Below are 23,738 nucleotides of genomic sequence, written 5' to 3' on the forward strand. Positions count from 1 at the left end.
ATATATATATATATATATATATATATATATATATATATATATATATATATAACAGGATACTCTTCAGCTGCCAAAGAAGGAAATTCCATCCATTGCAACAGCCCAAATGGACCTGGAGGACATTAGGCTGAGTGAAATAAGCCAAGCACAGAAAGGCAAACATTGCCTGATCTCACTTACATGTGGAATCTAAAAACGCCACATATAGAAGTGGAGCATGGAGTGGTGGTTACCAGCAGCCAGGAGTGTGTGGGAGCTGGGAGATATTGGCCATAGATACACTGCTTTGGTTAAGAGGAATAAATTCTTGAGAGCTATTGCACACCTCAGTAGCTATAGTTAATTTAATGCATTGCACACTTGGAAATTGCTAAGAAGGACAGTAAGTTCAAGGCCTTGTGCCTCACTAAGGAGCTGGAGCTGGCCTGGGGAAGCCATTGGAGGGTTTTAGGGTTGAAAGGGATGTTTGATTTTAAGTGTTTTCATCACACATACACACACACACACACACAATGGTCAGAATGTGAGGTGATGATGTTAATTGGCTTGATTTCAACATTCTCCAATGCACGCATCCATCAAACATCAATTAGCTAGCTCATAATTGTCATTGTGATAATTAAGTCAGACAATACGTGGTCTCTGTGTTTATAATACAGCCTATAATTCTCTAAATGCAAGAAAACCCACCAAAGGTGATAATTCACACAAGGCTATGACAACAATGATGCCCATTTGTGACCGTAAATTTCTGAGGCTCAGATTTACCTCATCAAAGTCAGCAATGATCTCGTTGAGCAAGCGCAGGCATTCCACTCCCTGGTTATTCATTTCAGTCTGAGAGTAAAAGTCTGCGAATCCTGGGATGGAGGCAAACATCACCCCAACAGCATCATAGGATTGAGAATACAGCTCCTGGACAGAGACACACAGAGAGGAAGCCAGAAATTATCATGGGAGGTCAGGTTCTGCAACGATGCTACCTGTGCACATGTGCATAGGAGCCCCGTGAGAGGACAGAACACAGAACCCAGACACAATTGTCAACATCTGGAACAGAGTTCCTTAGACTGGGCTGCTGATGAAGAACAGGAGTTTATTTTTTATAGTTCTGGATTTAGTATCTGGTGAGAACTCACTTTCTGGTTTATAGATGGCAACTTCTACCCTCAAGGCAGCTCTCCAGGGGCCTCTTTGATAAAGGTGCTAATCTCATTCATGGCTTAGTCACCTCTCAGTCTCCCACCTCCTAATACCATCATCTTGGAGATCAGCATTTCAATATAGGACTTTTGGAGAGACACACCAATGTCATTCATTGTACCATAATCAGAGCATCATTACCAATGGGTTGGGACTATCAAAGATAAGTCATCTTTAGCCTTAGCTGGGCTCTGAGTTCTGATTGTTGGTTCATTTGTCCTTGGTCAGCTCCTTTTTCTCATCTCCTTAATGGTGGACCCAACTTCCATCAGTCTCCTAACCTACCCTCCACTCTATTCCTCTCAGTAGGACTCTTACCTCCTACCTCTTGAGAAAACTGGTGCTCTGGGCAGTGACTCACCTCTGCTCCAACCTTAAGCACGTGTGTACATTCCTATTTATTTTCATCTCCTTTGCTTCAACTCCAGAGTTCATGATTTCCTTCTTTTGCTGAAGGTCAAGGCTTATACTTGAGCTCTTGACGCTCTTATAGCTTACCCCCTTGGTAATCCTTTCCTTTTAAAAAACTCTTCTCCTATCTTCCTCTCCCTGCTCCTGCTCATCCTCTAAGTGTGTCTTCTAGGGGAAGGACCAGCATACCCTGGAACATGCAGACATCAACCAGTCCCTCTTCATCCTTCCTTCTGGCCTTCACAGACTAGTTTTCTCCGTCATCTCTCAGGCTGGAGTAAAATGAAAGAGGACAGGCCAGCCTGCCAGTGCAAGTGGAAAAACCAGAACACATGTTAGCTCATAGCTTCCTGGGTGCTTGCGGCTTGGCACACGGGTCACCCAAGACCTCTATTCTCTTGACTCTCTATGCTTTAGTGAAGTCCTTTGTTTTTTCATGCCTGATACCTATAAAGATGGCTTTCCGCCTTCCTTCCATTTTAAATGCTGATGGTTGCTTCAGTTCTGACCTTGATCCACTGACTGGTTCAAATTTTACACACTTACCTGGTCTCAGCCTTTCCAATACCCACGTGAAGACAGTTTCTGAATTTCTATCTCCAGGTCCATTATTCTGGGGCTTTGCACTTCCATGTCTCATGCTGGGTTTTCCTCACACTCCTCAATTTACAATGCTATCAACCCAGCGCATCTCTCCTGCTATCCCTGCATCTGCTCCTTCATTCTGTAACTCTGCTAGAGGCACCGGAATTGCCAAACATCAGATAGGGAGTCTGAGTCACCATTGAATCCTTATCCATCAGGCCCACATTCATTAAATTACCAAGTCCTGCTAAGTTTGTTTTTGTCTCCTAAGATTTTTAAAAAATCCTCCTACAATTAAAAAAGTTAAACCCTTTCCAGTTCCTTCCTTGACCACTAATATGACAGCCACCTACTTGCAGACCTCAGTAGCATCTGCTATATAGCAGGTGGAGTGATCCTCTGAAGATACTGTACTGTCATGCTTCTCCCATTCTTAAAACCCTTCAGTGGCTCACTCTTGCCCTCAGAACAAGGCTTAAACACTGTTGCTTGGTACGTGTTCATGCCCTGCCTTCCACCTACCTCTTCAGCCTCATTGCCTGCAACCTTGGGCCCCAGAAACACCAAGGCATTTCTGCTTCTGTGCCCATGCACGTGCCTGCCATCTTCTTGCCCAAGCCTCAACTGTCTGTGCTTTTCTCTGAATGACCACCAGGGGACACTCTGCTCACATCAGCAGCAGCCTAGAAGTGTCATGATACTAGGGGCCCTCAGGAGCAGCTCTCAACCAGTGACAGATGGAAGGTGGTGTGTCCTATCCCCCCCCCCCTTTTTTTTTCTTCTGGGACCAGGTGACTTTGAGGTAAGCTTTTATACTATTTCCCTGAATTCTCCTGCGGGATTAAGCTCCAGTTGCCCACAGAGGAAGCTGATCCAATAATGGATCATTTATCAGTTGTTGCTTTCCTTCCCACTCTCTTCCACAGCAGGGTTTCCTGGGACCACCTGTGGGTAAATTGCTTGCTCTAACTTCCTGGTTTCAAGGTTTGCTTCTAGAAGAAGTCAAACAAGGACACACACACATACTGTTTCTATTTCACACTTAAATGACTTAATTCCCTCTGCCTGTTCCGTGGTGGGAAATGTCCTTCCAACTCTGCAGTTAGCCTCCTTAACCAGGCTGATTCTTCACTAGCTGTTCAGAGACCACGTCTTCCATAAATCTTCAGACTCCCAGATGGGTCAGGAGGTTGAGTTGATGCTGAGGTGGTGCCCTGGGCAACTCTGCAGTGTACCTATTGCCCTCTGCATTATTGTCTTCATGTCTATCTCTTCTTTCAAATGTGAAATCCATGAGGGCAAAGACCACATGCCATTCATCATAGTACATTGAATGCAGTTAATATTATTGGATGTCTGCAGTGTAATGCACACCCTACACAGGACCTGGGATAACATAAATATGCAAAGCTTTTTGCTGAGTTAACAACTCCTTGGCCTTTGTGGGAAATATAAAAGCTTACAAATGCTTTCACATGAATTTAGCAATTCCATCCCTGCAATAACCCTGTGAAGTAGCCAATTATTATCCTTACTTTACAGATCAGCAAAGGAGATGGAGGAGCTGTTGTTTGGATCTCACAGCTAGTAGCAGAGTAGCAGGTTTAGAGGATTGCAGGGCCTTCCCCACTCTACACACCTGCATTACCTCCTCTGCCCATCATACCCTAGGTCTGGGAAAGATGGTGTTGCTAATTCATGACCAATGCATCCTGAGCTTTAAGTGTAGATGAATCTGAATGGTTGCCTTCTCTAGTCCTGGTGCAAAAGAGCAGAGATAGCCAACTGGGTTGGGTTGGGGTGTGGAGAGATCAGAGATAAAGAGTGAGGACCTGTACTAGTGGGCTTGCCACTTGGGAGAAGAAACGTTGTTAAGCTCAGGTGCAAATGAATGCATGGGAAGATAAGACAGACTGAAGTACTCTTGGCCTTTAGCCCAGTGGCCACTGATGTCTCATGGCCATATGACTGTGGCTGTCCTCAGTCACATTCTTCCCAGTGAGATGAGGTGAAGTGGGGCATGAGGGGTAGAAATTCCCTCCCTCGCACTTCCCCAGTGGGCAGAAGGCATTACTGGGAATTTCCTTGGTGGGTCAAGGCAGGAATGTGGGAAGAGAGAGGACCACCCCTACAGACATGGGCCCATGACCTTGAGTGAATTCTCTGGCCTCTGGTTCTTCCACTGTGGAAAGAAAGGGCCAACTCCTGCTCTGCTTTTGGCCCTGCTTGCACTGAAATGCTCTTCTTGAGTGGTCCGTCCATTTGCTTCTCAAACATTATGGACGACAGTGGCTCTCTCACTGATCCTGGTCACCGCTTTTACTGTAGTCCCTGTGGGCCTGGGAGGTGGAGACAGCTCCGACTGTAGCCCACTCCAGGAGTTATTATCATCTCATTCTTATCCCTATTGCCTCAATAGAAAAGAGGTGGCACATTTAAGTAGCGGTCACTGAAGAGAGGTTAGTTTACAAAGAGCCTGATTAGAAAGATGAATCAAGAAATTAGGGAAACCTAAGAAATCCTTCAGGAGCCCAAGGATGTGACCCAGAGCTGTCATTCCCCTTGGTCCATAGGGACAAGAAGAGTCCAAAGGAAGGGAGTGGAATTAGCATTGAAGGCAGCATGGCCATGGTCTTCAGAGGAGCTTGTAATTTCTGTGTAGGGACATAGCCAGGCTCACATGGTTTAAGGGAATAAATATCCAGAACTATGTCTCCTTCTTATTCTTCTGACCTGCTATTCCAGTAGCCACATTGGCGACTCTCAACTGGGCGTCAGAGGGCATGAGGTCATTGATATAGCCTTTGCAGGTCTGTGTCCCTGCTTCCTGGCCCAAGTAGACCAGGGAGAAGAAGTTAAATGGACTTGGAGGGGCACAGGAAGAGTTCCAGCCCACTTGCCCACACTAAGAGGTGGTTTCTTTATTCAACTCACTCTAATTAACTGCTTTGAGTGTTCCATCTGTTTCTTGCTATTTTGGGCTTAAAGAAGATAAAATCAGTTTGTAAACTGGGAAGGGGTGGATGAATATAGAAACACTATTATTGTTTTATTGTCCTCTTCCCCTGGTTGGCTGGATGTACAGATGGGACCCGGTGGAGGATTTTGAGCATATGCATGAGCTTCCCTGCCCACCCCACCCCATGCCAGGAGAAGGCTTAGTCTCCTTTTGGTTCAGGGAACCATTGTTTTGCCCTTTACCCATCCAGGCCTGTCTAATTCCAAGTCCTGTATGTCTTATACAAGTTAAGCCACCTCTCTGCAGGGGAGACACATGCATGCAGGTCTCTCCTCAATGTGCCATTCTTAGTTTAACCTTTCATGATCCCTGCTATAGTCTGAATGGATCCCCTAGACTTATATGTTGAAACTTAACCACCAATGTGACAGCATTAGGAGGTGGGGCTTTCAGAAGGTGACTAAGTGATGAAGGCAGAGCTCTTATGGAGGGGATTAGGGCCCTCTGAAAGGACTGGAGGGACTGTGACCCTTTTCTCCTGCTCTTCTGCTATGTGAGGACACAGCTTTCAAAGTGCCATCTTGGGAGAAGAATGAACCTCACCAGTTACTGAACTTGCCCAGCCTCCTCAACTATGAGAAAGAATTCCTGTCTTTGTAAGTGGCCCAACCTTAGGTATTTTGACCCTAGGTATTCTGTTATTGGTGCACAAACAGACTAAGATATCTATGTAAATATCTTTCAATATCGAGTTCATTACTCAACTTTTTCTGTTCTCAGAGAATGTATCACTACCTGACATATGTTAGATATTTATTTGCTCTAGTCCCTGTCTCCCAGTGACAATGCATGCTTCATAATAACAAGGACCTTTTCTGCTTTATTCAGTTTTAACCCAGTGTCTATACCTGGCACATAGTTGGTGCTTGATGAATACATGTTGAATGAATGGGAGAATGGGGAAGAGGTGGGGCTGTGACTAGGAAGGAGTAGAAAAAATAATGATGGCTCACATTTTCAAAAACAATAGCAGCCAACCCACACCGTGCTCTTCACATCTGCCATGTACCATTTAAGCACTCTGTGCCTAGTAACACACGGGGGTGTTGTCACACACTGGGTGAAGTTGGAAAATACTGTGATGCTCCTTTTGCAGACAAGGGAAATAGGGTCCAGAAGGGCCTGTCACTCGCTGGTGGCCACAGTGGTGCTGAGTGGAGGAGGCGAGACTGCTTCTCACACCTACAGCCTTTCTCCACTGAGACTTCCTGGCACCAGCTGCACTGGGCACACAAGGCATTGTTCTCACCCAATTTTGCTCTCACACCAGCTCAGTAAGGTCGCTTAGATGAGGAAATGGACAGAGAGGTGGGGTAACTTAGGTCACACAGCTAGTTAGTAGCAGAGATGGAACTTGCACTGTGTGCACTCTCTAGCACCTGGGACAGCTTGTCAGAGTCCTGTTCACAGCTCTAAAGAATGCTGGTGGGTTTCCTGGGACTCAGCACTAGCCTGCTTGACATTGATGACCTACCCGGGCATGGAACCCCAGCTGGCATTGCCTGCAAGAAACTTCCTGCCTGTCAGAGGAGCAGGTGCACTTGAACCTTTGTTCTGGTGACATGGCTGGAACAGCTTTGGACAGGATGCCTGCAGAGGCAAGGTCTGTCCATCGCCCTGGGTTTGGGTGGTGTGAGTCATAGGTGTCATTGCTGCCCTTCTCTATGTAGGAGGGCAGCGAGGTAGAGGAGAAAGAACACGTGGGCTTTTGTGTTACCCAACTTGGGTTTGAATTTGAGTTTAGTACTTGCTAGCTTTGTGACCCTAAGCAAGTTTTTTCCTTCTCTGAGCCTCAATCTCTTCATTCATGAAATGGGTATAATAATTCTTACCTCCTTATTGTACTTTGAATAAACTCCTTCAACATTTGTCCCTTTGTACCTAAAATTCTTCAGCTCCTAAGACCCTGAAGTGCAGGTAGTCTTGGCACCCCTTTGTCACAAATATCCTGCAATGTTGCAGTTCTCTGCCTTGACTCTTTGGGTCTGTCTGAAATACTTCTCTTCCACTTTCTGGAAGTGGGTCCTCAGAGCATAGGGACAATCAGAGCCATTTTACAGGTGAGAAAACTGTCTCAAGTCATAGTTCTTAAATGGTGGAGCTGCTATTTGAACACATGCCTTTCTGGCTTACTAACTTGGGGTTTTCCCACTAGACCACAGTGACTCGCTTGAAGGGCTTTAAGAAGGGTTGAAATTCAGGAGGGGAGAGGAAAGAAAGGCTGAGCTTGCAGCAATGGTGTTGTGGTGGCTCTAAGTGGACCCTTGGCTGCTGTGGCCTGGAACACACACGGGCTGCACCTGAGAAGTTGCCTGGCCTCTACAGCCACAGGTTATGCTGGCTGCTCCTCTTTGAGCAAGGCCCGGGGAATCTGAGGCAAGAGACCCATGTTGATACACATGATTCACTCAGTCTGAATGCACTGAGAAACCTCCAAGGCCCACTGATGGGCACAGTACCACCCCAGGAAGAGAGCCCAGGGAGGTAAAGTGGGGGCAGGACTAGGTGGTACCTGGGGACACCTGTGGCCCCTGAAACTCACATGTACTTCTAATCATACTCCAAGGTTTGCATCACATTCAGATTTGTATCAAGAAGAGGAGCTAAGAGTGCCTTTACTCTAATAGCAACAGCTCATGAAGCTGGGGGCTCCTGAAGACCCCTGAAGGTCTCCCCTGCCCTTCACCTAGGATGCCTCCTTGCCCCCCCCTTTTCTCTGTGTCCTGTGCACACACATGCACATACATGCTCCCCAGTCTTGCCTGACCCCAGGACAACTTGGGCAGCCACTTGACAAGGGAGAGAGTGGCACAGAAGCCAGAAATGTGAGGGGCTGGGGCTGCGGGGAGTGTGAGGCATGTCACAAACTTCTCAGGGTCCCAGTTTCTTCGCCAATGCCCAGCTGGTGGAACTCTCCTCTGGGGGCTGTGAATGGAATGAAAGATAATGTTCCCCAGCTGCCTGGCTTGGTGTCTGGCCTGCAGCATGTTCAGTCAACCGCAGTTCATCACAGTGTGCGAGTTCTCTGGGCGATGTAAGCATGTTAGTGTCTAATCCGAGTTGAGTGTGAACTGTTTAAAGATTTTTGAAACCTCAAATAATCCTGACTGGACTTTTGTTTGGTAATGTCTCATATGTCTAATGAGGGCTGAGGCCGCCATTTTTGTCGTTTAGAGGATTTGCCCTGGGATCTTAGTAGGTATTTCTTGTTGGTTTCCTTCTTTTCAGAAGGAAACCAGTTCCTCCTTGCTTTCCCCACTGGTCCAAAACACATTGCTGTTTTGGAATCCTGGCTGAGAGGCAGCTCTCATCTCATGTCCCTTTGGGTTTCCCTTCTGGTCCCTGGGTTTCCTTCTCTACGTCTGGTGGTCATGGTTGATGCACCTCAGTGTTCCCTGTGCTTCTGTGGCTCTGTCAAGAAGCTCTTACAACAAAGCCTCTGGCCTCAGGGAGCCTTGGGGGAAACCAGACCTGAACCCAGTTTCAGGGAACTCCATCTGTCGAGGAGAGTGGGTGGTGTTTCCATCTGCTCTGAGACCCTCCAGGGCCTGAGTGCATCAGGAGCTGATTACTCAGGCCTCCGGTTACTCCTGCCTTGGCTTCTCCAGTGCTGGTCTTTCTTCAATGGCTTGGATGGGAAACAGAACCTAGAGGTCTCTCTTGGTTCTGCCCTCTAGGGTCCCAAGGCAAGAATCACCAACCCAAAAGTCTTTAGGGGCCTTTCAGGCAGTGTGAGTATCAGAGTATAGATGGGAAAGTTGGAGAGTCCATTCTATGCCCAAAGGCATAATATTCACAAATTAAATCAGCAAACCAACCAACCGGCCACTCACTGGCTCACTGCACAGATTTGTCTCAGGATCAGCCTATTTGGAACATTTGTTCTAAGGATTCTCACCCCCGTTGAGCTCAGTTTATAAATCTAGTTTGGAAAAGTTGTATGAGCCAAGCTTCTGTGATGAACCCAGTTGCTTTTGTAGCATCCTAGGCAAGGGCAGCTCCTCCTGTTTGAGTGCTCCAGCAATGACACTCACCACTTTATTTCATTCCCAAAACTTTATTGAATAAGAGGACACCAGCTCTGGATCCCTTCTGCCTTGGGAGAGGTCTGTCTCTGTTCTATCCTCTAAATAAAACTTTTGGCTCTTGCTTTGGCTTTTCTTGGGTGTTCAATACCAGGGCAACAGGACTCTGAACACCACCAGTATCATCTCTGGTCTCAGATAGGGACTCAGCTGGGACTGTCACCAAGGTAACCTCCTTCACATGCACCCCACATCTTTCTGAGGTGCGCCTTTCTCTCTTTCTTTCTTTTTGGAGGAAAGTAATGAGCACCCATTGGCTAATTAAATGCAGTTAGTACAAGCCGCCACTCTACAAGACTCAGGTGATAGGATTCATGGCCCAGGTGGCTCCTAATCACCCATCCCACAGGTCAGTCATGTTGGGTTCTGCGAAGGCCATTTCTCACTATCCTATCCAGGCTCGGAGCACATTTGGTGCTGTCTAAGCCCATCCTGCCTTCGGTGTGTGGAGATGGACAAAGGGTTGGAACAACTCTGAGATTCTGGCTGGGGCCACTCCCTGGTAAAATTCAAAGGTTTTTCCCCAACTTCTCTCCCGACTGCCCTTATAGGGTATGCTGTGGCAACTGGTCGAAAGAGTGGCACTGAGTGAAAGCCCCAATGACATATTCACCTAAAATGAACCATACTGCACTCTCTTGTGCTCACTCCTCCCAAGCACCCCCTCCCCTCCTGATCAGACACAAGCCATTGAGAGAAGGACATTTTACATGGAGTGTAATCCCTGGATTCCCTTTGTTCACGTATTGTATTAAGTCTTTGCAAGCCCACAGGGATTCCCATTGTTGTTTCTGTGCTCCTGTGTGCTCTGCTAGTTTCTTTGACTGCAAAAGGGAGATTTATATCCACAGCTCTCTGAAGATTCCTTTGGCCCACAGCTAGAGTAAACTCTTTATGCCAGCCTTTACCACTAGTGTTCTTCTGCGGCCAAACATGGTCTGATAGAGAATCATGGCTATCAGAGGGAAATATAAATTTTAATACCATTCTACAGCTCAGCCTGTTCTGTAAAAAGAAAGGAAATAGTCCGAATCTCCTATGTGCAGGCCTAAGGACTTCTCAGACCTTGTTAAAAAAGCGCAAATTGTGCCAAAAATGTAAATTAGACTCAGTTGTGATTTTCTATTCTAAGTGAGGTTCAATTCTACCCGCCCCCAAAAAGTTCATTAAACCAATTGGAGGCTCAACACAGTCAGATCAAGATTCATTTCAAAAAGGGGTTATATGTTCTCCCAGGGATTACAAATCACATGGTAAAGATGGGTAATCTGGGGGCTTGCATCTTTTTCATGGCCACCCATGAAAAAGCACACTGGCAAGGCAGCAGTTAAATCCAGAGGTCATGCATGGAAAGTGGAAATTGCTGTCTGCTGGAGGCTCCAGCATTGAGGAGACATCCTGTAGCCAAAGAGACAGTTCCTGGGTGCAAAAACCCATGTCCTATTCTCTTGTTCGTTTTCGTGTTGTTCAGAGGGGAGCCTCAACCTCAAAAGTAATGGGAGATGACATCTCATAATTTTCTGCATCCAAATCTGACCTAATTACCAACTGGAGAAATGGAAAAAAATGGTTAAAAAGCCCTGTGCATGAGGTTTTGCTCAAAACAGCAACTTCCCTTACTTCTTAGCTTCTGCCAGATCTCTCTCCAAAGCTTGCATTTGAAATGTAAATTGCAGAGGCTTACAGGGCTTGCAGAGCTTGCAAGACTTATAAGGCTTGTGGAGAACCAGTTGAAGAAAAAAAAAAGTGTCAGTTTTAAATTCAAGCCACTGTGGGACCTAAATGGCTGGCTCTCTTATCTGCTCTTGCACTCTACCACCCTGCTTTCTTAACAAGTTCCTCCCTAAACACTACAGCACAGGGTGGGAAAAATGGAATGATCTAGTACATACAAGCCTTCTTTACTTTGAAAATCTTTACCTGAGGATTTCAGGACTCTTACATTCTAACTCTAATCTGAAATAAAAAGTGAACCCTGATCTGATAAAAATGTTCTTGTGCTCTTTTACTAGAGTAATTACATCTGTGTCATTTTTAAGACTTTTTTAAAATTCTTTTTTTTAATTCTATTTTTGAACTCATGGTTTTATAGTGAATTCACATTTGATCCTTTCTGCCTAAGTTAATATATTTTTCTAAGTAGTCTTATTTTATCTAACTATAGAGGTTTTTATACTTTTTTTGTCCAGAGGCCAATTTTCAAGGGCTAGCTCATAAATACATTGGAAAATCTCCTTCACAAAATCCTAAGAAGGACATAGACATGGTGATTTGGGGAATAAATCTGATAGTCATCGAGGACAAGTGGCCACCTGAACCTTTGATTTCAATGTCCACCATGGCTGCCAGACTTTAAACCTAGCATTTCCAGTTATTAAAGCCTGCCTTACATTTAAGTCATAATGTAAAAGTCTGATAGGCTCTATGTTCATTCTTTTTTTTTTTTTTTAATTTTTTATTGTGGGTTGTTCAAAACATTACAAATTTCTTGACATATCATATTCTACACTTTCTATTTTCATTCTTAACAGGTTAAATCTAATAGAGGTTTTAATAAACATCTGTAGCTGTGCCTCCTACCTGTGGATACCTAATTACCAACTGGGGAAGTGGAAAAAATGTTTTTTTTTTTAAATTTATGTGTGCACATTTGTGTATTGTATTGTGTCTGTTTTATTTATGTGTGCACACCTGTGTATTATATTGTGTCTAAGTATGTGCTTAAGTCCTTATATCAAAGTTTGCATATAGATAAATGAGCACTCATAAATCAAAATTTAAAAGAGAAATGGCTCCATATACCTTTTAGTTCACATGACTTAAAAAATTTAAATTAAGTAAGCAGATGAGAATAAAGATGTCTTTGAAATTACTAACTTACAAGTTAAGACAATTAATGGAGTGTTGGTTTCTATAAAATGTCTAGAATGGAATACCCATTACCTATAGGATTTTTCTTCAACAGGAAAGAGATGGCTAATACTGTTAGCTACACTTGTATATCTTGATTTTTTATAGTTAAAATGAGAACATTAGATTTAACATCAATGGGATTAATTTTCATAAATGTGTTTGTTAAAGACATCTGATTAATTCACAAAGTTAAAGTGCTAAAACACAGCTGCTAAATGTAAAATCAGGTACTCTTAACTTCTTAAATTCCATAAGGTAATATATTTAAATATTGTGTGAGATTATTTTTATTTAGAGTCCATTAATCCATTATAACTTCATCTTAACTTAATTACAGCTATAAAGACTATTTCCATATAAGGTCACATTCTGAAGTTCCTGGTGGATGAATTTAGGAGGGGCATGCACCATTATACCCAGCTACAATCCCAAATCTTTACTTCAAACTTTGAGATTGCTTTGTTTCTGGCTGCACTAAAAATAAGGTTACTAAGAGTTAAGATTCAATCAGGTGTAATTTCATATACAAAGAATATGAGAGGTTTCAGTTGGGTTTCAATCTGAGTACCATAAAAACGAAATATTTCATCTTGTTAAAGTGGAGTGGTTTGTCTGAATTCAGAAATTTTATAGGGCTTGTTTAGAATATTAATTTTAAAAGGATCAACAGCTATAAAAGAGATATAAAAAGGTTCTAGGTATGAAAATATATGTTAATATGAAAAGGAGAAGGAAAAATAAATGTTTCTTGGTGAGAAAGTCTTTTGGTGGTAAAGTAAAAAAAATGTAGAAAGTCTAAGTAAGTTACAGAAGTTTGGTGAAGGGTAAAATATTTGTACATAACTAAGTTGGTTATATGCAACTAGCACAATTAGTTAGTCATTTAAGGCTTTTTTCTAAAGTCAAATATTAATGTGCTGATATAAATCAAAGTTTAATCTATGTCTTGAAGTAACAAGGATTTCTTAAAAAATTAATCTGCTCTTATATATCAATATCTTTTTTTTTAGTTTGAAATAACCTCCCTAGCTTATTTTAATAAGCCAACCATCATTCACTTACATTTGGAAAGGATATAACATGCATCTAATACTAATAATACAAAGAGAACATAGATAAATTCCAGGAGAAGGTGACTTTTTACATCCTGAGACTGGAACTCAGAGGTGGGAAGGCTTGGTGTGGGATTCTTCCCACTATAACTGGGGATTATACAAGGCTTCTGGAACAGGAATCAGGAGAGGTGGCCCCTTCTTCTTCCCAATATGAAGCTGTCACTTAAATACCCAGCCACAAGCACATCTGTTTCCTCTTTCTATTCCTTTTTACCTGTCCACATCTTGCCCATCCTTCAAAGTCCATTTCAGGTCTGTTCTTCCTGACCAATTCCAGGTTCTATGGATCTCTGCTTCCTCAATTTCATGTGTCACCCTCACTGGCACTTAGGACAAACAGCCTTCTTGTGTTGGCTGTATGAGTTCCCACATGGGACTTCCTCTACAACACTGTTAATGTTTTCAGTTTCCTAAAGAATATAAGTGCTCAAAATGTGTCACAACTAATATATTTTGCACTGGTTTTCAACAAATTAGGGAGCAGATCAAAAGATGTGTGCCATCTGTGGTGTTTCTCAACTAGAGCCAGGGTGGAATCTTTATGTGAAGGAAGAATAGAGATGGAGGTAGGCATAGAGAGAGGAGGAAAGAATATGAGGACAGGAGGAGGAAAATAATCCTTAGATTTGTTATGTAACTGCTTATGCCTGGAACTTAATAGAGTGACTAATCCAAAGGTAATGAAAATAATGACAACTCTTTTTGAATGCTGTATAACAGAGAAGAAACACATGACTTGAATATCTGAATTTGAATTTTGGTCCTACCACTTATTAGCTTCACATCCTTGGACAAGCTACTTATTATTTTTGAATTTTAAGTTCCTCGTTGAAAGAAAAGGAAGGTAATAATACTATGTCACAATACTTAATTTGATAAGAAAATGAGATAATACAAAAATCACTATCTCACAATCCCTAACATATGGTATATTATGGTTACTAACCGATCAAATGTTAATGAAAGTAAAACAAAAATTATAAAAGAATGGCAGAGAGGGGGGAGAGAGAGAGAAGAGGGGAGGGGAGGGGAGGGGGGATAGTAGAGGATAGCAAAGGCAGCAGAACACAACAGACACTAGTATGGCAATATGTAAATCAATGGATGTGTAACTGATGTGATTCTGCAATCTGTATATGGGGTAAAAATGGGAGTTCATAACCCACTTGAATCAAAGTGTGAAATATGATATATCAAGAAATATGTAATGTTTTGAACAACCAACAATAAAAAATTAAAAAAAAAAAAGAATGGCAGAGGCCATGATACAACATGTCATGACACATTTTGAAGTGGTGGCCAATTTCCCCCCCCCTCACACGAATATTGGCCCAACTTGCCTAGTCCAAAGCAGGAGTCTTTGAAAATGAAGTTTTATAGTCTTTGAATATGAAGTTTTAACTCACTAAGAAAGCTTCAAAGAACCCTTCTCAGGAGGCTGTGTCTAGAACTTATTTACAAAGTGCCCTATCTTACAAAGCTTAAACAATCAGCTTTTTTATTTCCAAATGAAGTGTCAAAACTGGTAATCTCATGCATGTAGAGTAACATTTTTATTTTGACTTGTTTTTCAAGAGTATACTTAATATACATTCCACCTTCGAAAACTACTAATCTAGGTGATGATGGGTAACAATTCATTCTATGTATCAAATTCCAAAAATGAGCATTGTTCTGTGAAACTAAGAAAGTTTCTGAAACATTCCCTTAGTCATTCAAGTATTCAAATTCAAAATTTATTCTAAAGAGTCATCATGATTTACACAAAGGCAGGTGCAATGGCATTCAACAGCATTGACAAAGAGAAGTAGCCTGAAGGTTACTTGATAGTTGAAAATGTTGCCCCAAAACATGAAGCGGAAACTTCCAAAAGGAGCTAGATTTTTAGGTCCAAACTTCTAAAATACCTGATTACTCTAAACATCCAAAGGAAGTTTCCTCTGTGATACAAGAATGTCACTGTTCTTTTTCTTGTCCTCATCGCTAAGTGTGGTATTTTTGGCCAACTCCGTAAGGTACATGAGCTGTGATGGTGCCTAATTTCTTTGCCCCTTCAATGAGGAACATCTGGTCATCAAAGAAGATATGGGGCCGGATCTTCACCAAGATGGGACCTTTAGGGGCTCCCGCAAGAAAAAGAGCTTCGTCTATCTCTAGACCCCAGCGGCGAAGAGTCTTCAGCATCCGGGCACCTGAGCTGGCTGCGCTTCGGGCTGTAACCAGGTAGGTCCTGATAGGACAAAGTAACCGTTCATCTTTGGCATAAAACTTCTTTTGTAGTCTGCCTAAATCTTCCAGAAAGCCTTTCAAGGGGCCCTGAACAAGGGTCTTATTCTCAGATAGTGTTTCGTGTTGGAAGAATTTGTCCCATCTGTGCTCTTTGGCAGTTTGTTCAGACTCACCAGAGAAGAAGACCGCATCCCCATCAAAGGCCACACGGAGCTGTATGTCACAGTAAGGCATATCTTTGGCTCCATCAAACATTGTTGCAGAGGCAATACCTTCTTGTATGGCTTCTTGGACTTTTTCAAAATCCGCAGAAAGATACAAGTTGGTAAGATACGCCTTCAAATAGCCAATGGGACTTTTTCCACCAGTGAAACAGAAGCAGTCAATTAGTAGGCCATAGTGATTGACGCTGTTTATAGGCCGCACTCCCACTTGGGCATGGTTATTAGTCATCAGTACAATATCGAATAATTCCTGATCATGAAGATACAGATCTCGGAGTCTAGCATTGACATGCTGCAGGGCCTTGACGAAGCGGAACGCGGGCCCGGGCGTCAGGATGACGTTCTCATTGGTGAGCTGATAGTCCATGTACTTTTCCAGACCTTCTTCCTCATAGATTCTCCTGTCATCCATCATGTTGAAGAGTGCCCGAGATGACACAGCAATGGTGATGGCTTTCTTGGGTCTGGGCTCGTCTTCCTCCTGCAGCTTCTGCTGTTGCATTTCCGACATGCAGTCGAGATCCATCTGGATGGAGGTAGGGTAGGGCATGCGATGCTGGGGATAGACCTTCCACTCCGTGGGAGTCGTGCGCGAATATTCCCGCGGCTGCCCGTGCGAGGCTCGGGATTCGCAGCTGTGCGCGTCCGGCGACGGTGAGCTCCGGTTCTCGCGGACATCATGCCCAAGGCTTTGAGCCCAGGTTTCGGGAGGCTCATACTTCTTGCGCCGGTTGCTGGACTCTGTTTCGGGGGGCGGGGGAGGCTGCGATTCCAGAGACATATCTGACTCTGGCTGCGTTTTGGGCATTGGTGAAGAGGGTTCTGGCCAAGCCTGTGGTGGTGGAGAGTCCTCCTGGCTGGGGGAAGTAGATGAAGTTCGGGAGGTTGTGGGAGCTGTTTTGGAGCTTAAGACTGGGGTTCCTTCTTCTTGACTCGTCTACTGATAGAGGCTTGTTGGATGGGCTCCGAGATGTCCTAGACCACTGATTTTATACAACACTTGCTCGAGAGTCTGGCTTCCGCAACGTTTCTTGGGATCCCCTCATCATGATGATCTTCCGCCCTGCTCCCACAGCAGGCACACGTGAATATAAATACGTATTGTGCGGCAGGGGCTAGTTCCCTCAACTGCACAAAGGCAGCGTCTACACGACGGGTGACCCCGCATGGGGCAACATCTCAGCGCGTGATTCAGACAGACTTCATGCCTCACCTGACTGCTTAGCCGAACTCCTGACTTTTCAGTTTCCTTTCATTTTTCTCCTTCTAGACTCTCTTTTGATTGCCTCATCCCATTCTCATTCTTTAAATCTGGGCCTGCTTTGTGATTGGTTCAAGCAGAACAATCCTGGGGAAGTACCATTCTGTGCCTTCTAGAACCCAGAGCTCTGAAGGCTTGCAGAGACTGTCATTATCGTTCTGGAACACTGCTACCCTGAGGGTGGGTTGAAAACTTCATAGCTTTGACACTTAACGATAATTTGTCTTTGAGCCACAATTCTTCGTTTTCAGTCTTCTACGTTCGTCACAATAATAAGTCAATCTGGCATCCATGCCACATCCGTGGCTGCACCTGGGAGCTCAGTGTGTTCAGGAGGACGTGTCTCACAGAAGCTGTCTGCCCTGATGCTTCCTCCACCCAGAATTCCCAGGTGGTGTGCTCACCTCCTTGAGACTAGCAATATTTTGTTGAGAAAAGAAATAGCTTCGTAGATAGTCTGGGCTTTAAGAATTAGTGCTACCTCTTCTTATGTGTCTCTGCAAGATGCATAACCTCGCGTGCTGTAACCTTATTGGTTAAAAAAGGAATGATAATAACAGCAGCTTCGGCGGGTGCTAGGCGCAGGCGGGAAGGAGGAGCCGCGCCTGTTCTCTGAGCCAAGATAATGTCTTGTGTCTTTTAAATTTTATTCTTTAGAGCAACTTGCCTTAAGGGAACTTAGGGTTTGAACAACTCTGGTTAAACAACAATAATGTTACACTACATTATAGAGTCTGCTATTTTAGAGTATTACACTACTTTATAGAGTCTGATTTTTTCTTTAAAAGCTAAAGTTTGTTAATATAAAAACATCAGTGTAATTGTGGTACTGTTACTGGCTTCTTTGTGTATTAGATATTTCATATCTTCTGAGTACGCAAGTCTTTAAAGTATAAGGTTTAGAAGAACATTTTACCAAGTTGCTGTTCTTCAAACTAAAGTTTGAAGTAAAGATTTGGGATTGTAGCTGGGTGCAGTGGTGCATGCCCCTCCTAAATTCATCCACCTGGAACATTAGAATATGACCTTATTTGGAAATAGTCTTTACAGCTGTAATTAAGTTAAGATGAAGTTATAATGGATTAATGGACTCTAAATCCAATGACTGGTGTCCTTGGAAGAGAGGAGGACACATGTTATTATAAAGAGGGCCACGTAAAGATGAGCCACAGATGGAGTGATGGGGCCACAAGCCAAGGAGCACCAGAAGCTTCACTAGGAAAGGAAAGATTTTCCCCTGGAGCCTGGGAGGAAATGGTAGCCTCCGGCACCTTGATTCAGACTCTGTGTTGACTTCACAGAGTGGCCCTTCAGGTGTGACACAGTAAGAAAAAGTAGTTTTAAGCATAAAGAGCATTTTCGAGCATCCACTACATGCCAGACATTTTGCTAAGAATACTTATACTCACACCCACACACCTACATTTATATATGAATACATATGTGCATACACATATTCATCCATTATGCATATGTCTATATACATATATTATTATTTTAAAATTATGGTAAAATACATGTACATGAAATTTCCCATCTTAACCATTAATTGTATAGTTCAGTAGTACTAAGTCCATTCACACTGTTATGCAACCATTACCACCATCTTAGAACATTTTTCATCTTGCAAAACAAATTCTGAGTCTCTGAAACAATAACTCCTCATTCCTTCCTCCCTCTAGCCCTTGGCAACCACTAATCTGCCTCTACGATTTTGACTGCTCCAAATACCTCATATAAATGAAATCATACAGTATTTGTACTTTCTGTGACTGAAATATATGTGCATGTGTGTGCATATATATATATATATATATATATATATATATTCAGGTGCACATAGATATGCATAACACACACATATAAAACTTAAAAAATTTCAATTCAATCTTGCAATGAGGATATTATGTTCACCTAATTGATGAGCTGCTTGGGGCCAGGGGAGGTGGTGTGTAGGTAACATGATGCCTGCCATGGCTGCCTGGCACCATTGGTAGGTATGGTCTTCATTTTCATGCCCTCACAAGAGCATAGAAGAATTCTCCCAGGGTATGGGTTCAGTGGAGTAACACTATATAGCCCATTCCGACCCATTTTAACCAGCCAGACTTGCAAGGACTCACCTCATTGTCTCGGTCTTTCTCCAGGAAATGGCGGGCCACGTGACTGGGTAAGATATTCCGGAGCATGTTCTCATTGTGTTCCCTCAGCTCCTTCATCTCGTTGATCTCCTCTTTGGCCTGAACGCGCCAGAGGAAGTCCAGGCGAGCTGTGTATTCCAGCTGCAGTTCATGGGAGACAAAGAGAGGCAGCTGAGGAACTTGTGGAGTATGGGCTCCAGCCACACATATCTGGAGGTGGGCCAGGATCTAGCAATTTTCAGAAAGGAAACAGCCTGACCTAAGTGATGGGAGGCATTGACTGCCCCCAAGCCATCAGAGAATGATTAGGTCCCTCGGACTGTGAGCCTACCTCCCAGTATCATTGCACCTGTGTTTTTATACTCATTTGTGGGATTTTATGACTATATCTGAGTCCTCTCTTAGACCACAGGTGCTGTGCAGTCAGGGTCCTGTCACCTGTTCACTTGTCACATCCTTACTGCTGGGGACTGAATGATTGTGCCCTCCCCCTCTTCCTATGGATGCTCTGACTCAGGAGGTAATGATATTTGGAGATGGAACTTTTGGGAAGTGAGTAGGGCTAGATGAGGTCATGAGGATGGGCCCTTGTGATGGAGTTACTGCCTGTACTGGAAGGGACGTGACAGAGTCTGCTTTTCTCTCTCCATGAGCACCCATTAAGACAGGACCATGGGACAACACAGCAAGAAGGTGGTCATCTGCAAGCCAGAAAGAGCCTTCACCAGGAACCAAAATCTGCTGGACCAGGATCTTAGACTTTACAGCTTCCAGAGCTATGAGAAGCAAATTTCTGCTAGGTCTACCCTTCTGAGGTCTTGGTTGGGGCAGCCTGAGCTGACTGGCAGCCTGACATGTCCGGCACAGAGCACGTGCTCTATCCTATTGGTTAGTTTGGTTTGACAAATATGTTAGAATCCTAAAACTAACCAGTGCTTGAGTGGAACTTATTATGTCTCTGCCTTTTTTCTAAGCAATATTGAAACAGTAGGTCCTTTAATCCAAGCAGCAACCCCAATAGTATGATATTATTTTCAATCCTTCTTTGTCAGATGAAAAAATCAAGCTAACATAGTTAGGTAACTTGATAAGTTCACACCCAGTTAGTGGAGAAGCCAGAATTTGAACTTAATTCCAAAACTGGGCAAAGAGTGGGTTCTTGATCACTAGACAATAAGGAAGAAATGAATGAACTATATAGTAAGATAATCATGGATTGGTGTCAGACAGATATGGCATAGAGCTCTGGTTCCACATTTGCCACTATAACCCAAGACAAGTAGTGACTTTTCTGTTTCCTCATCTATGAACTTGAGATGCTGTTGATGAACCACCTGGGGGTTTATGTGAATTACTTAGGAAGTTAAAGGTAAACAACTTACTCTCGGCACTCTTAGTTAGTTCTGTCCCATCCTGTTCTGGTTTCCCTGTGCATAAGAATTTCCTTTACAGAGCAACACTCAAGCCATTTTTATCACAACTTAGGGATGTATTATTTCAAAATCTTTAACCATTAAAATTAACAGTCTACTACATGTAGTTAGATGTCCTAAATTGAAGGGCTTATGACTAGTTGCTTTGCTATGTCTTACTTTAGAATCCTAGAAGATAACAACAGTATAAAAGACAGGCACAGGTTATTTATTCAATAATAGCAGAAGCTGAAACAATCCAAATGTTCATTTTGTTGATTGAACAAACCATAGCACATATATACAACAGGACACAGTGCAGCTATAAATAGGAAGAGTGATTCTCTATACTTTGATGAGCTGTTCTCTAAGGGAGAAATGCATGTATTACGTGCTATCACTTGTCTGAAAAAGGAAAGTTTCTCTCTTTCTCTCTCCTCTTACACTCACATTAATCCGTCTTAATTTGTTTACTGAAAAACTAAAGTGAAAACCATAAAAAGCTGTTATCTACTAGATGAGAGAGGGAACAGGAAACAGAATGGAGGAATAAAGCTAGAATCCAAACTTAAAATTCTGTCTTGTTGAGTCAACTTTAGAATCATGGAAAATTTTTTACTTAATTATAAAACTAAATAGATTTTAAAAGTGTCTATAAAAGTAAACAAGTAAATAATGAACCTTCATCTCTAACCCATGGAGAGAAAATACGTATGCCTGATGTCTTTTTAAACAATAATTTGATGGCCCATTCCTAGATGAAAATACCCTAAGGATAAAAGGAATTCCAATAAAATGTTAAAACTTGTTACAATAATCGTATTGTAGGTGGTAATATTTGCATTAGTATTCTTAGACTATTGTACAGTAAAGCAAATGGGCAATTGTGTTGTTGTCATTGAAAACTGGAATTCTGGGGAAGAGGAAATAGCTGCAGATGTAAATCTGGTGATATTAAAAAAGACACAGGTCCTCAATAAGAAAACAAGGACCACTGTGAACTTGAGGTGTGCATTTCCTAGCTCCTCCCACTGAAATCAAGGCCCAGAGAATGGAAACCTAGCAGCAACAATGGGCACCCAGAGCTTCCAGACTGTGATTTCTTAATATTGGTTTCTATAAAAATAATCCTCACTCTTTCCAGAAGTGGTTCAGTTTTAGGACAGAAAATTTAAAAATCTAGAATATTTTTTTTCATGCCATAAACAAGGAATCTCTCTGAGACTACTAACTCCAGTAGTAAAACGGATCTAAAAGCCAGCTTGCATAGGCTTCCAGTTGTCAAAGACGTGAGAAATTAGGCTTTACTAAGAATAATAATTGCAATGGATAGGAACACCAGAAATACACTAAAATGCATAAATTCAGAGTGGCACTTAAAAAGACAAAATCTCATCCGTCGCTTCTGAATGGTGCTAGGGAACAAATTTATCAGGGAACTCATAGGAACCAAACTCATAGGTAAAGAATTCAGCATTTATCATCGCTTCCTGACTTGTATTTCCAGGTAAGAGTTGGTGAGGAGATGGTTCTTTTAAATAATGTATTCCAGCTAATAAATTATGGACTACTGATAGGATTAGAATGTCACTATCTAGTGAACAGATGAATACAGGCTATTACCAGCAGCTGCTAATATCACAAAAAGAGAGACAAGGAGACATTATCCATCTTCTAATTATAGTTAAATATTTTTGCAGGAAAAAATTGAAACCAAATCTCATCAAGTTTCTAGATATAACAACTAATTCAAGATAAACCTATGAGAGAGGAAAGTGTTAAATAACTTTAGGGGATGCAGTGGACAAACTCTGAACTAGGAGGACTTCCACATGCCCACTGGCCCTCACAGAATACTGCAAAAAAAAAATGATGGAAGTTGATCCTGCAGATTTAAAAGATGTATCAGCCAATGGCAATACACAGACTTTATCTGGATTTCCATTCCAATAAACAAACTTAAAAGATACAATTATAAGTTAACCAAGAAATGGAAACATGGCTTAGAGATTTGACAATATAAATGAATTGTGGTTTTCTTTTTACAAGTGTATTCTTTTAATTGTGATCAGGTTAAAAATCTCACTTTAGACACATACTGAAGTCCTTACAGATGAATGATAGGAGGTTTGGAATTTTCTTCAAAATAATTGGAGGGAAGGAGATCAAGGGGCAAAATAAATAGGGATACAGATGTAACAAGGCTGGATGTAAGTCAATGTGACCTCGGACATGCTTTTATTAACTCTTGTATGTTTTTGAAATTTCCCACAACACCTCCCCCCCAAAATAATCATGAGCGGAGGCAATGGCTTGTTCACAAGAATGCTAGTCCTGGGTGCTCCACCAGGTAGCTGGGTGGCCTTGGGAAATTCATTCCGCTTGTTGGTTTCCTTTCTCATGACTAAGGCTGATGGCCCCTAGCCTGTCTAATTTAAGAGATATGGATTATTATATGGAACTATTATTGGGATCAAGTGACATGATGCACACAAAGGCCATCTGAAATGTCTAAAATATGATTGCAAGGTGTTCCTATAATTTAAGGCATCTGTGGATGAAATGAGATCAAAAGCTCTGCTTTGATCATTTTCGCTTCCAGATTCAAGAGCATCAGTTTTGACTTCTATGATTGCAGCACAGCATTTTCTCACCCATAACTATTTCCCAATGAAATGCTTTTTCTTTTTTTTTTTTCATTAAACATGCATGCTTGTGGGGCTGGGGTTGTGGCTCAGTGGTAAAGCGCTTGCTTATCATGCATAAGGCACTGGGTTTGATTCTTGGCACCACATACAAATAAATAAAATAAAAGTCCATCAACAACTAAAAAATATTTAAAAAACAATGCATGCTTGGTCGAAGTAGGAGGTACTTGTTTATTTCTGTCCTGTTGAAGTGCCCTCATGTAAAGGAATTCAACTCGGAATAGGGAAATATGGAGGCCTGGGTTTTACCTAAGCAAGAATTTTCCAGTTATAAGAACACCGTTTACTTTTCAGCCTGGTGACTGAAGGTAGATGCATTGAATGCAGGTGCACAGAGACCATGCTGTCCAAGCGTCAGGAGGGCAGGTGCCAGCTGGTACTAAAGCTCCACAGAAGGTAGGCTTTCCTCTTCCATTTACTAAAAAAAAGGTC

General features: G+C 42.5%; 2 protein-coding genes across 3 annotated transcripts in view; both read right to left on the minus strand.

The window, feature by feature from the left end:
- Adcy8 (adenylate cyclase 8) overlaps positions 1–23,738 on the minus strand; it is a 221,257-nt gene that overhangs the window by 10,598 nt on the left and 186,921 nt on the right. For both annotated transcript variants that reach the window (XM_015486609.2, XM_015486608.2), the window contains 2 exons: positions 19,169–19,327; positions 769–915 (listed from right to left, as the gene is read on the minus strand). In XM_015486609.2, coding sequence (XP_015342095.1) covers positions 769–915; positions 19,169–19,327 — 306 coding nt within the window. The remainder of the gene's footprint in view (positions 1–768; positions 916–19,168; positions 19,328–23,738) is intronic.
- On the minus strand, positions 15,092–18,456 carry LOC107142750 (cytosolic 5'-nucleotidase 1B-like). Its single transcript, XM_048802134.1, has one exon. The coding sequence runs from the start codon at positions 16,590–16,592 to the stop codon at positions 15,315–15,317; it is 1,278 nt and encodes a 425-aa protein (XP_048658091.1). The 5' UTR covers positions 16,593–18,456; the 3' UTR covers positions 15,092–15,314.

Source organism: Marmota marmota, unplaced genomic scaffold, assembly GCF_001458135.2.
Source record: "Marmota marmota marmota unplaced genomic scaffold, marMar, whole genome shotgun sequence".
NCBI lineage: Eukaryota > Metazoa > Chordata > Mammalia > Rodentia > Sciuridae > Marmota > Marmota marmota.